This window comes from Calypte anna, chromosome 25, assembly GCF_003957555.1.
Source record: "Calypte anna isolate BGI_N300 chromosome 25, bCalAnn1_v1.p, whole genome shotgun sequence".
NCBI classification, from domain to species: Eukaryota; Metazoa; Chordata; class Aves; order Apodiformes; family Trochilidae; genus Calypte; species Calypte anna.
Genome location: NC_044270.1, coordinates 1970330 through 1983890, shown reverse-complemented (window position 1 = coordinate 1983890; position 13561 = coordinate 1970330). Strand labels below are relative to the sequence as shown.

Below are 13561 nucleotides of genomic sequence, written 5' to 3'. Positions count from 1 at the left end.
GATTTTACCAAGGGATTTGGAGACCAAAACACCCCCTCGAGGTGAGCAGAGTGGGGGCTGAGGATGGAAAAACTTCTTTTCCAGTCCCAGGTGAACATTTGCTCCTCTGCCCCCAGCAGCAGGTAATGGGTTCATCCAGGCAGTGGGGGGGGAAAAAAATTAAAATTAAAAGTATTTGTGAGGTGCCAGGGAGGTCACTTGGCAGCCAGACCCCTGCAGCTCTGTCCCAAGGAGGAGGAATTTTTGCTCCAGTGGAAATCCTCAGAGTTTCTGGAGAAGAGAAGGGGTGTAGCTGGCTGAAGAGTGACTCAGTAAAGGATGTGAGGAGTTTCTCAGCTCTGGAAACATCAACAATCCAGAGGGGAAGGAAGGGAGATAGGAGGGAGCCCAAGTCCTGCTTCCTCCTCCAAACTGGACAATCCCATTCCCAGCAGGAATCTCACAAGGAGTTTCCTGGGCTGGGAGGGGGTTGTGGAGGATCTGGGGACTTGGAAGTCCCCAGCTGGATCCTTGTCCCACCTGGGACCATCCCTGGGACTGGGAAAAGTGGCCCAGTGCCCCTGGACACAAATGAAATGTGAAATTCTGGAAGAATTCAGCTTTTTATGAGCTGTTAATTCATTAATTCAGCCCAGAGTTAGAACAACCCTTGTGTAGGCTCCCTTCTCAAGTTATTTATTTGCCCACTTTGGATTTTTGGGGGCCTGATGTTAATTTTTTTTTCTTTTTTTCTGGCAGGATGCAGCAAAAGGATAAAAGCAGCTCCTGGCTCACAGCTGGAAAAAAGAACAGGAAAAAAGGAGCAGAAATTATCACTCCAGCAAACCCCTGAAGTTTGTGTCAGGGGGAAATGGGCCCTGCTGTGAACATCACCCAGCAACTTCACTCCAAACCGACCCCAAATCTCCACTTTTTGCTTTGGAAGGTGAATTCCCAACCTCCCAACCACCTTTCCCTCTGCCTTTTCCCCGAGGGAGCAGGGAACCACGGACCTGCAGGGCACTGCTTTCAATCTTTCTTACAGGGAGCACAAAAACAAATTGGGGGTTTCCATTTTATTTTAATGTTTTTTCCCTTTTCCAAGGGACAAAAAGGGAGGGAAAGGCCTTGAAATGGGAGCAAAAATGAAAAGAGAACCTCGTGCTCAAGTTCTGGTGTCCTCAAAGCATCCTCCTTGCTCCAGGCAGCCCTGAGGTTGCAGTTTTTGTTCCCCTCTGATGTGTGGATCCCTAAGCAACAGTCACCAAAATATCTCCTGGCTGCAAAGAAACAAAAAAAAAAGAGAAAAAAAAAGCAGAAGAACAACAAAACCTTCTCAGTTTATTTATGTCTTGAGACATCCACCCCCCCTCCATCATTCTGCCTCTGGATGTCAAATGTGAGAGTGCTGCTGAGTTTAATCAGGACATGGACTTTTTGGGGGGGTTTTTTTTGGGTTTTTTTGGCTCTGAAGAGAATTCCAGCACTGGGGATGGGGGGAGAACTTTGGGGTGGGAGAGAGAGGAGAGAGGGAAAAGCTCCTCTGAGTAGGGATGGAATTCTGAGCAGGTCTCCTGAAATCCTGCCCCAGGAAGAGGTGCTGGAGCCTGGGCCTGCAGGAGGAGAGCTTGGAGCTTCATGGGCTTGGGGCAAAGCTCCAGTTTGGACTGGTTTGGCTCAATCTGGGCTGATTTAACTCAATCTGGGCTGATTTAACTCAATCTGGGCTGATTTAACTCAATCTGGGCTGGTTTGGCTCACCCTGGGCTGCTTTTCACACTTCCCATGCCTAAAATAAAAGGAAACTGGATACAAAAATTAATTTGGAGGGTGCAAGAAACCCCTAACCCTAAACCCTAAACCCTAAACCCTAAACCCTAAGCAAGAAAGCTTCTGTTCCTCTTCAAATCTGAGGTGTTTTATTGCTGCCAAAAAAAAAAAAAAAGATTTTAATTGATTTCTTTAAAAATAAGAAACCCCAAAGCTTTTCCAGCCTCAGGAGCACAGAACCAGGGGCAAGGAGTTGTCAGTTTGTTTCTGGGGATGGAAAAAAGAACAAAAAAAAGTTGAGGAGGTGAAGAAAGTTGTTAGGGCCTCAGTGGGATCCCCCAGGGATTATCTGGAATCATTTTTCAGCCCAAATCAGTCAAAACTTCTTTTAATAGGACTCAAAATCCACAGCTGAGGGCACAGAGAGCTCCTGGTGGCCCAGGAGGGGACCCAGATCCTGTGTCCTCAGAGCTCCTGAGACCTGGGGGTGACTTTTTTCCCAGCTTTTCCTGGAGTTTCCAGCTCCAGCACCTCAGGGAGCCACTTCTGGGGCTGGGCACTGGAGTTTGGTGCAGTTCCTGGTTCAGCAGCTCCTTCTGGAGGTTGTTGGGAATGTTGGAATTCTCCTCTGGAGAGGGGGTTGGATGGGTGAGATGATGATTGCCCCAAGATTCATCTTCTGCTGCTTGTCCGTGGGGTGACCTGGGAGCTCTCAGTGCCTCTGCCACGGAACCCTGAAGCTGTCACCTCCTCCAGGAAGCTGCCAAAGGACACAAAAAAATATAAAATAAAATAAAAATCAAAGTCAGCAGAGCCAGAAGTCAGCAGGCAGAAAGGAACCAACGTGGCTTGGCCCAAGGAGTGCTCCAGAGCTAAGGGACCTTTTGGTGGCACCAAGAGGGGACAAAAGAACCAAGGAGCCTGCCCAGGATCCAACCACTCCCTGTGGGAGGGACACCAGTGGGGAGAAGGGACACCCACGGGGGGACCTCCAGGAAAAGGAAGGAAGCTGCAAGGGAGAGGAGGAGCAGAGCCACGTGGGAAGCCCTGAGGAGAACCAGAACTCAGCCCTGGAGGAACCCAGGCTGGTCCAAAGCTTCCTCCCAGAGGTGCTGGTACCTGCTGACCAGTTCCACCAGTGCAGAACCAGACTGGGACTGGGACTGGAACTGGGTAAGTGGGTCAGGCTGGAGATCTCCTGGGATTAGACCCAGCAGGGTTGTGCTTAAGCTGGGGGTGAGTCAGCCCCAGGCACCAGATGTTCCTCCTGCTCCTGGCTTTCTGTTTTCAGGCAGTTATTGATTTTTTTTTATTTTTTTTTTAACCCTTTCTCCCTCAAACCCGAGAGATTTCTCTTGGAAATCCAGAGTTTCCTCTGATTCCTGCAGGTAATTCCAGAGGTTGCTATGGTCAGTGTTAAGGAATGGCACCAGGCCAAGTCAGAGCTTTCAGTGTTACCAGAAACATCACTTAAATATTTCTGGTTTATACAGAACCTGTGAGCAGCCATCTCCAGCCTGCACACAACTGTTCTGCTTGGAAAAGACCTTGAAGGTCACCAACTCCAACCCAAACCCAACCCTACCAACCAAACCCAACCCTACCAACCAAACCCCACTCTTAACTCTAACTCTACCAACCACAACTCAACTCTACCAACCCTTAACCCAACTCTACCAACCCTTAACCCAACTCTACCAACTCCAACTCAACTCTACCAACCATAACCCAACTCTACCAACCCTTAACCCAACTCTACCAACCCTTAACCCAACCCTACCAACCACAACCCAACTCTACCAACTCTTATCCCAACCCTCCCAACTCCAGCTCACCTCTCCCAAGCCCACATCCCAAACCATTCCATCTCCACAGCTTTCAGACCAGGATTTCCCCCCCTTCCTTGGGGTACAACATTCCCTGCTCCCCACAGATGATCCCTGAACCAGCTCAGCTGCCTGTAAACTCCCAGCTCTCCCATCAGATCCAGCTCTAAAAGTTTCTTTTTCTCCTGGAAAATGGATCCCCCCCAGCAGCTGCTGGTGCCAATTTCAGTTGGGGCACTCAGGACAATGAAAGCAAAGGGATTATGGGGCTTACAGGGGCTGCTCAGGGCATTAATATCCAAATCTCCTTGTTATGATTTAATCCAGCAGAAATAAGAGTTCCTGGAGGGAAAGCCAGGGGATTACTGCAGGAGTGAGGAGACAAACAAATCCCTTTTTTTTTTTCCAGTTGTATTTACTGGAATGCTGTGATCCTGACACCTGGAACATCCCTGGAACTCAGGGGATGGGACAATTCCCAACTCCTGCTGCTGGTCCCAGGAGGTTTTTTGGGAAGGTCTTGAGGGAGGTTTTTGGGGGGGTGCAGAAGCTTTCCTTGGAAAGGTGACTGACTCCACAGCTTCCCATTTCAGTGAGCACTTCCTAGGGATCTCACCTCTCATCATGAGGGAAAAGCAAATCCTCTGGGACAGGGCTGGTTGTAGGAACAGTCAGCCCTTAAAAAAAGCAACAAGTCCTTTCCTTTTTTGTTCCTTTTTTCTTCCCCACTTCATTCTTTGATCTGTCAGTTCTGATAACCCAATTTTTCTGTCAATAATTGTGGTCCTGGAAGCCCCCACAAGCTGCTGTCCCTCATCACAGCCCTGACAGCACAAGTGGAACCCAACAATGCTCAAAACCCACTCCAAAAAGCACCCAGAGGTGCAGTGGGTGCTGATTCTCAGCCAGGGGCTTGAGGTTTGTTTGTGCTTGTCCTCACAAGATGACAATTTGCTTCACTTCCTTCTCTTCAGCAGTCAAAGAGCAGCTCACCAATCTGCTGGGCTTTTTTTTTTCCTTTTTTCCAGGCCTGGCTACAACAAGATTTAGTTCAAGGGCTATTTTGGGAAGCAGAAGGTTGGGGAAGCTGGGTAATTTGGGCAGGAACTGGGGGATATCTGGGCTAATACAGACTTGCCTCCCTAACCCAGTTCAGAAAAAAAGCAATTTCCAGCTGGGCTCCCATCAGCTCAGGGGCTTTCCACTCATTTATCTGACAGGAAACTTCCAGGTGGGAATTCAAAAGGCTTTGGGCAGTTTTCCTGATGAGAGGAGCAGGGGATTTGTTCCTGCTTCTGTGCTTTGGATCCTGGAGGCAGGAAAAGGGAGAGGAGAAAGGAGGGACTTGAAAAATCACACCCTGGATTGCAAGGCAGCCCCTTCCTGGCTTGAAAATGAATCCAATTTTTTATCCTGCTCTGGACTCCTTGAGAAGCAGAGCTCAGGGAGGTGTTTGGGCAGATGATTCCTGACCCACAACACTTTGGGGGGTTCCTACCTTGAGTTTCCTCAACTCCTGAAGCCCCCCCCAGCTGTCAGCTCTGAAAAGTGTCACCTGAACACTGAGCAGTGCACCTTTCCCCTCCTGTTCCTGCCATTTCTCTGGCACCTCTGCCTCCTAACACTCTTCTTCCACCCTGGAGAAGCTGCTGGAAATACCAGGAATAGGACAAAATATCCTAAAGTTGCACCAGGAAGAGGTTTAGAGTGGAGATGAGGAACAACTTCTTCACTGACAGTGGTCAAGGAGTTGGTAAGGGGCTCCCCAGAGCAGTGGGGGAGTCCCCATCCCTGGGGGGGTTCAAAGAGGTTTTGCTGAGGGCTGTGGGGGAGCTGGTGGGGTGGGTTTGGGTCACCATCCCAAGTCATTCCAGCTCCAAGCTCCACAGGGTCAGTGCTCCCTGGCTCCCTCCATGGGGATTAAGCCCTTGGTGGCCTCCCAGGGAAGAAAAATCAGCAAGGAAAGCTCTGCCCTCCAGGGAGAATGGAAAAGGGACAGAGCCAACACCCTGCAGGGCTCTGGGGTCACAAAGCTCTGCTCTGATCATCACCACGGGTCCTCCAGCACTCCCAGTAGCACCAAGCCCCCAGGTTTGGATGTGTGGGTGAATTCTAAGCAGGAAAAAAAAAACCCAACATTTGCTTCCCTGCCCTTAAAGTCAGGAAAATTAAAAAAAACAAACCCAAAGCACACAAAACCTTCAGCTCGGTCGGGCTGAGCTGAGCTGGGACCCTTTCCACCCATTGAATGATCCCTCAGGAATGGTTTGGTTCTTCCTCACCTCAGTGGTTTTGATTTCATCCACAGGGAAGAAAGAAAAATATATTAAATAAAACCCCAGAAAACCCCCTCTAGTTCTTTACCTTTTGGTGTTGTGGATCGTGGTCCCACCCAGGACCACCCGGACCCCCGGGTTGGTGCGGTTCAGGTTGTAGACAGTCAGTGCCTCCTCATAGGTTGCCCCCCCAATGATGAACACAATAATATCTTGGGGCCTGCCAAAAAATCAAAAAAGACAAAAAAAAAAAGACAAAACATGAAGACAAAACCCAGAGGAGAAATCCTGCACCTCCCTCAGGGGTGCTGAGGCAAGAGGTTTGGTGTCTGCCCCCTCTGAAGCCTCCCCGGGGCACCTTCCAGAGGGAAAACTGTGGAGAGGTTTCTCTGCTGAGGTTTCTTTCCTTAAACAACACAACTGGGAGGAGCAGATGGATTTCAATTCCAAGTTCTGTCCCAAAAAAAACCCCCAGGTACCTGTCCCGGAGAGTGTTAGGCCCCAGGTAGGGGAAGTGATTGTCCTTGAGTTTGCCTTTGATGAGCTGATCGAGTGTCTCCTGCAGGAGAGGCTGGTGCTGGGTGTAGACATTCTCAACACCCTGTGGTGGGAGAGAAACTCCAGTCAGGAATAAAGCCAGGAATGTTGAGAAAAACCCCCAGGACAAGGCAGGTTCCCACCTTCAGGCCTTTGAGGAACTGCTTAGTGATGGCCACAGCATCCTTGGGGCTGAAGAGCTCGCTGCCCCGCACCCGTTTCCCTCCGTACTCCACCACGGCCGCCACGAGCTGAGCAGGGAGAGGCAAAAGCAGAGCCCTGTCAGGCTGGGAGTCCAGGATTTTCTCTCAGCAGAACTCCTGGAATGTTGTCCAAGGGATCAAAAGAGCTGGATCTTCAGCAGAGCTAAAAGGAGAAGAGGAAAAGGCTTCCCCAGACCCCCGCAGCAGAGCTGGTGGTGCCTGCAGGAGGAGTTTCACACGAGGTGACCCCATCCTGCTCCTCCCCAGCTCCTCCTGGAGCAGCTTCCCTCTCCCTTCCCTCTCCCTTCTCTCTCCTTTCCCTCTCCCTTCCCTCTCCCCTCTCTCCCTCCTCTTCCCAAGCACTGCCACCTCCTCCCAACCCCACCCCACCCCACCCAACCCAACCCCACCCAACCCAACCCAACCCAACCCAACCCAACCTTTCCTGAGGGTTCTACAAAAAACCCCTCAGGCTTTCCCCCCACTCCCACTGATTTTTCCCCCTCGGATGCAGCTGAGGGCAGAGCCTGCTGTTACCTTTCTGTACTTCTCTGCCACTCCCCTGGTCCTCAGCTCTGCCAGCAGCCCCGGGAGGCTGTTGCTGCTGTGCCTCTCATAGTGGAGGGCATAGAGCATCACCAGCCTGGCAGCATCCAGCTCTGTCACCTTGGGGTTCTGCAGCAGGCGACGCACGTTCTGCAGCCAGAGGGAGAGAGGAGGCAAGGGAGAAGAGGCTCAGAACTGATGAACCCCCCCAGCAGCTCAACCCTGTGAGAAATCTGCAGCCAGGATCCCCACCATCAAAGGAAGGGAAGGAGGGGATCAAACAACACCCAGATTCCAAAGGCTCAAGGTCAGGGTTGGAGCCCTGGAGGTACCTGGAGAGCATCCCCGCTTCCCAGGCCTGGTTTGGTGGAGTTGGAGGGGTCTGAAGGGGTCTTGGGGGTATCTCAGGGTGCCTGAGAGGGTTTGTGGGGAATCAGAGGGGGTCTGGAGGTACCTGGAGAGCACTGGAATGGTCGTTCTGGCAGGCCAGCTCCTGCTCCACCTCAGACACCTCCAGGAGGTTCCTCTCGCCAACCAGGCGGGAGAGCTCGCCCACCACCGTCACGTGCTTGGCCACTGTCCCTGACATCTTCTTGAACTGGGGGTAATTCTCCACAAAAGCCTGCAAGAGGGAAACCAGGGGGATTTTTAGGGAAGGGAGGGACTTCTGGTTTCTTCTCAGCAGCAAAAGGATGGAGAAGATTTCTCTGGAAGCCTCATGGGATGCTTCAAAAACTGGAGGAGCGAGTGAGTGAGTCAGCAGCTCAGGGTGAGCCCAGAGCTTCACCCAGAATCCTGAGGATCCCAGATCCCAACAAACTCCAAGCAGGAGCAGCAGCTGGCAGAACTCACTGCAGAGAACCATCAGAACCAAGAGGCACGGAGCAGAATGGAGGTTCCTGCTCCAAGAAAAAAGCAGCAAACAGGGAGCTGTGAGCTTTCTGTACCTTCATATCTGCAATGGATTCCAGTTTCTGCTGCTCCTTGGGTTTCCTCCTCTGGAAATCTTCCATCAGGTTCTTGATGTTACTGCCAATCTCAGCAAAGTTGAGGTACATGTTCTGCACAGGACAAAGACAGCTGAGAGAAGGATTTCTCTGCTGAAAATTCCTCTGAATTCCTTCTGGTGCTGCTAGGAGGAGGGAGCCCCCTGTGCCCAGCATCATCACCCCGAGCCCCAACCTCCCAACAAGCAGCTCTGCTTTACTGAAAGCTCAGTTTTATTCAAAGCTCTCAACTTTATTTCAGTTTCCAGAACCATCACCACCACCCCACTGCTCCAAATCGTGGCAAAAATTCACCTGGCAAAACCAAAAGCAGAAAATGACCCCCCAAAAAAGAAGAAATCCTCTCTGAGGTACCTACGTTGGCATAAAACTCATCATTCTCAGCAGAGAGCACAACCTCCCTCAGGTCCTTGCTGATCCCTGGGACCCGGGAGAGGTCGATGCGGTTGTTGTTGATCCCCAGAAGTTCATGAACCATGGCCTGGTACGTCCACTGAGAGGGGTGAGGAGAGAGGAAAGCAAGGAAAAAAAAGCAAGAAAAAACCCCCCAAAATGAGTGGGTTTGAGGCTAAACTCCAACAAAACCCATCTGTGTTCCTCAAAGTTCAAAGTTTGCATTTTTACCAAAACCTGGTTAAAAAAGTTGACTGGGTTTGAGCCAAAATAGGAAGAAGTTCTCCCAAAAAGCTCCACTGAGCAGATCTGGGCTCCCAGCAATGCTTCACCCCACACCCCAAGGGTGAGCTGGGTGTTGGGCTCTGCTGAGTCCAAGACCCCCACGAGCTCCTGGACCCTGAGGTAGCTCAGCTGCAGCTCTGCTGGGCTCAGGCTGCCCCGGGTGGAAGTGGAATTCCAGGAAACCAATTTCCCCCTCAGCCCTTGGCACAAACCCCAGAGGAGTCACAGGCAGAGTCACCTGGTTGAGGAGTGGGGTGATGGCATCATCAGATCTGTCCAGGATGAGAAGCAAAGGGGGAACCTCAGTGCGCCTGAAGTCGAAGAGCTCGTACTCCTTGGTGATGACTTGCTGTTGAGAAAAAAACCCAAAAAAAAGACCATTTTGCTCTTTTTATTTACCTCTTTGTTTAGATACAGGTGAGCTGAAGAGCTCATCTGATGGTTGGAGGTTCTGGTTGTACCTTCACACACTCAGCAAGCCTCTTGGCTGGTTCTGAGGAGAGCTGGTAGCGAATCATGGGACATTTCTTCAGGGACAAAAGCAAAGCAGTCAAGCCCTGAGTTGTCCTGGAGAGCTGAGCTGGATCCCAGCTACGACCCTGGAAGGAAAAGCTGCATCCATCCCCAAACTGCTCAAAGAAAATCTTATTTCTAGGTCTTCACAGTCTTGGGTGAAGGGAGAGCTTGGCTGGAGGAGCAGGCACACAGAGCCCCCAGATCAGCTTCCCCCTCACACACCCAGCTCGTTGCAGCTCCTGGTTTTCCCCCCTTTTCCCCACGAAACGAGGCCTTGGAGAGCCTTTTTTTTTTAATTATTAATTTATTTTATTCTTATTCTTTTCATACCTGGCAGCAGCCCAAGAGGTTGAGTGAAAACACGTGTGGGTTCACCGCGATGTAATCGCCGTAGAACTCCTGCCAGGGAGGGAAAGCAACCACAGCTCAGGCTCTTCCCAACCCAAGCAGCAGCCACCAAGATCCTAACAGATTCCCTGATGCTTTCTCCTTCCTCCAGGATCAACCTCTCCTTGGCAGAACCCCCCTGCCAATCCCTGTCCCCACCACAGCCACCCGGAGTGACCCAAAACATGGACCCAGCCACGGTTCTGACACTGAGGGGCAGGGAAAAAGGGGACCCAGGAGCTTTTCCTCCTTTGCCTTTTTTAATCCCCCTTTTACAGTCATCTTTTCCTCCATCCCAGATTCTCCCAGGTCCTCCCACTGCCCCACCTGAGCCTGACTCACACGTTGACTCCGCTGGTGCTTTTTGGATGAGGAGAAAAACATGTGGAGAAAACCACAGAAAAGACACAAAATTCACCTGAACTTCAGCCACAACTTCCTGCTCATCAGCCTCAGCCAGCGCCTTGACATCACTCTTACTGATCACGTTACTGAAATCTACAAGGAAAAAAACAGCCAAGGAAGAGCTGGGCTCTGTGAGAGACACAGCGAGGCAGCAGCACAACCAGGGAATTTCCTCAGAGCCCATTTTGGGTCAGGAAAGAGGAAAGAAAAAAAGCAAAGGAGGAAAGGAAAAAGGAAAAGAAAAAAGGAAAGGAAAAGGGAAAAGAAAAAGGAAAGGGGAAAAAAAAAACCCCTGCAGACACCATCATCGAGGAATCACCTCACAAGAACAACTCTGAGCTCATCCCCTGCCCAACTTTCTGCCTCCTCCAGCACAGGGAGGGCCAAGGATGGGTGTGCTGCCTGTGGGAGCAGCCCTGGCTGTCCCAGCAACATCCAGGCTGTGGATTTCCAAAAAAAAACAAGGAATAGGAAAAGGCTGAGCAGCCTGACAGCCCCCTCGGTGTTTCCCAGATCTGTGACATCCCCAGAGAGCAGCAATGACACCTAGAGTCACTTCCAGACCATGACATCCAGACACTTCCCACAACCTCCCCCAGCCAGGACTTCAAACACCAAAACACCTCCATTTCTGATGAATATTCTGTGGTAAAAAAAAGAAAACAAAAAACCCCCATGCCAGGTGTGAGGAGATGCCATGCAGCAGGTTCACACACTGGGATATAAAATCTAATCTTAGCCTGGGCTTTAAATTATTCACTATCTGGACCAGTCTCTCATCCTGTGCCACTCAGCTTTCCTTCCTTGGCACTTCACCACCAGCATGATATTTCTTTTATGTTTATAAAGCTTTAAAAATCCCCCCAGATTTCCAGAGATGAGCCATAACCATAAGTGGTGCTGCTTTGGAATGCCCTCTCAGGAGTTCCTTTGGTTTAATTGTTATTTTCTCTGGTACCTATGCACCCTTTCCCAAAATAATTTGGTGACCTAAAGAGCAGAAAAGCTCCGAAGTCACAGATCCTCAGGACTGCAGTAAAATCCTCTCAGTGGGAGCAGTCACAGCATCTCCTATCTGCGTTTTCTGACTTAGGGAAAAATACTTACAAATGAAATAGATGCTGTACTTGGGCCTCCGCAGCTCCTGGATCAGGAACTCCACGTTCTCCTGGATGAAAACAGCACCAGGGAGAGGAAGTTGGAACCAAATGTTGAAGAGAAAGGGACTGGAGTGACTTGTGCCCCCTGCTCATCCTTTGTCCTGACCTACAGAGCATGCAGTGGATGGAGTTTGAGGGGATCTGAGGGGGTTTGAGGGGGGCTGAGGGGGTCTGAGGGGGGTTGAGGGGATCTGATGGAATCTGAGTGGGCCTGCGGGGGTCTGAGGGGATCAGAAGGGGTCTGAGGGGATCAGAAGGGGTCTGAGGGTGCCTGAAGGACTCCGAGGGGGTCAGAGGAGATCTGAGGAGTTTGAGGGAGGGGAGCTGGGGGGGGATTGCTCTACCTTGGTGGGTCTCAGGAAGCAAATGGCCTTCAGGTGCTTCATGGCCTCCCTGTTGGGAGAGTCGAGGCGCTCGAAGAGGTACACCTCCTTCTGCAGGATCTCGGACTGCGTGTACACCATGCTGACGATCCCGGTCTGCGGGCGGGAGGCAGCAGCGCCCATCACCACCCCGCGGCCTCGGGCACCGTCTCGGGGCCTCCCAACCTCTGCAGCGTTCCCTCAAGACCGTCCCGGCCCCATCGCTCACCGTCTCCCGGTCCATCAGCAGCACCTTCATGCCCGGCCCGCTGTCCTCGATCATTTTGGACACGTATTGTTTGACAGCCAGCACCGCGTTCATCTTGGCTGCGATCGCTTCGGCTCCGCTCGGCCCCGCTGCGTTCGGCTCCCTTCGCCTCCTTCCCCCCGCGGCTCTCCTGGGAGTTGTAGTCCAACGCCTGATCCTGCCCGCTCCGTCCTGCGCCTGGTGGACTACAACTCCCAGCATGCCCCGCGGCACTGCCGGTCCCCGCTCCCCCTTCCCGCTCTCCGCCCCCCGTCCCCTCATCCCCTCATCCCATCCCCTCATCCCATCCCCTCAGCCTCTCCGCCCCTCATCTCCTGAGCCTCTCCGCCCCTCGTCCTCTCGTCCCTCTCGGTACCAGGTCCCGGCCCCCGTTCCCCCGCGATTCCCAAGCCCTTTGGGGTGTTTTGAGTTGGGGGTTTGTTGGAGTTGGAGGGGGGAATGAAGGGGGTTTGAGGGGATCAGAGGGGGGATATTGAGGTGATCAGAGGGGGTCTGAAGGGATAGGGGGGGTCTGAGGGGATATGGGGGGCTCTGAGGGGGGCTGAGGGGTTATGGGGGGGCTGAGGGGTTATGGGGGGGTCTGAGGGGATCAGGGGGGTTCTCTGCCCTCACTGCCTCTCCCCACTGTCACTCCCCTCTGATCCCTCTGCCCAGCACCCTCCCTGTCTTTATCTTTTTTTTCCAGCAAACAGAAGGTAAACGCAAAACGGATTAAAATACCGTTTCAGGGCCGTGCATAATGAGTTAACCAGGGCAGTTCTGTCTCACCAGGAATCCCTCACTGATGTAAGGAAGCTGGAACCCAGTTCTGGGAGGCTTAAGGCTGGGTGAGGTGAAAGAGAGGACAATGTTTAGGTGTGGACAGAAAACACACAAAAAACCCAAAACCCTGTATGTTTATTCACCTGGGGAGGGTTTGGAGGAAGCTCCGTGCAAGCTTGGCTTCCAAAATCAAACAGAAAAAATGGTAATAACACCTTCCAAAAGCCCCACAGCAGCTGGAAGGCTTTGGGGGTGTCAGAAAGCGGTGAGGAGGTGATGCTGCAAAATGAAAAGCTCTGTGTGAACCTTGGCAGTAAGAATATTCCTAAAAAAATTTATTTAATGACATGGGCAGTTTGTTGGGTGAGATCTTCCTGCAGTTGCTCAGTAATCCTGCACCTCAGCTGAACACAGAGATTTTGGTGGTGTTTCTGTATTTGGCCTTGTTGCTATCGTGTTTTTTTTTTAGTTCTGTTTTGCCTTCCTCAGAACTGCAGTGTAAAACAAAAGGTGTTTTATCTACCCAGCCACCTCTGCAGCAGGAAATTCTTTAGCATTGCAAAAAATAAAAAAAAAAAAAAATCAGAAGCTGAAGAGCAAACTGATGTTATCTTAAAAAAATTAACAAAAAACCCAAAACTTTTTAATACAAAAAGGTGGAAAAAAATAATGATACATCCTCATAAAGCTGACTGCTAATAAAACAAGTGAGGTGGGGTCAAAATGGGGGAAAAAAATGGATAGGAAAGGGAAGGAAGCCCTGGAGACATGAATTGTAAACACGATTTTGTTTTTGCAGGTTTTTTTCTGGCCATGATTGTGTTTCTATTTTTAACCAGGAACAACCCAAACATCCGAGGTGAGAAATGGGAAACTTTG

At 51.2% G+C, this 13561-nt stretch overlaps 1 protein-coding gene across 2 annotated transcripts; it reads right to left on the bottom strand.

The window, feature by feature from the left end:
* Nucleotides 1-2121: 2121 nt before the first annotated feature.
* Nucleotides 2122-12044, bottom strand: VPS45 (vacuolar protein sorting 45 homolog). Of its 2 annotated transcripts, none has more exons than XM_030464976.1 (15): nt 11882-12044; nt 11635-11769; nt 11238-11298; nt 10144-10223; nt 9669-9737; nt 9284-9421; nt 9061-9171; nt 8503-8637; nt 8085-8198; nt 7592-7759; nt 7129-7287; nt 6532-6639; nt 6331-6452; nt 5940-6071; nt 2122-2509 (listed from the first exon to the last, which is right to left on the bottom strand). In XM_030464976.1, the coding sequence occupies exons 1-15, from the start codon at nt 11972-11974 to the stop codon at nt 2422-2424; spliced, it is 1713 nt and encodes a 570-aa protein (XP_030320836.1). In that variant the 5' UTR covers nt 11975-12044; the 3' UTR covers nt 2122-2421. The 2 variants fall into 2 exon arrangements, with proteins under 2 accessions (XP_030320836.1, XP_030320837.1); XM_030464977.1 differs by having other exon boundaries at nt 9284-9349; nt 11882-12037.
* Nucleotides 12045-13561: the final 1517 nt, after the last annotated feature.

Coding starts and splice junctions, on each gene's coding strand:
- VPS45 (XM_030464976.1), bottom strand. CDS start 11,974: ATGAACGCGGTGCTGGCTGTCAAACAATACGTGTCCAAAATGATCGAG. Junction 11,770..11,881: donor TGCTGATGGACCGGGAGACG/GTGAGCGATGGG, acceptor TCCCGCCCGCAG/ACCGGGATCGTCAGCATGGT. Junction 6,640..7,128: donor TGGCAGAGAAGTACAGAAAG/GTAACAGCAGGC, acceptor CTCCCTGCTCAG/CTCGTGGCGGCCGTGGTGGA.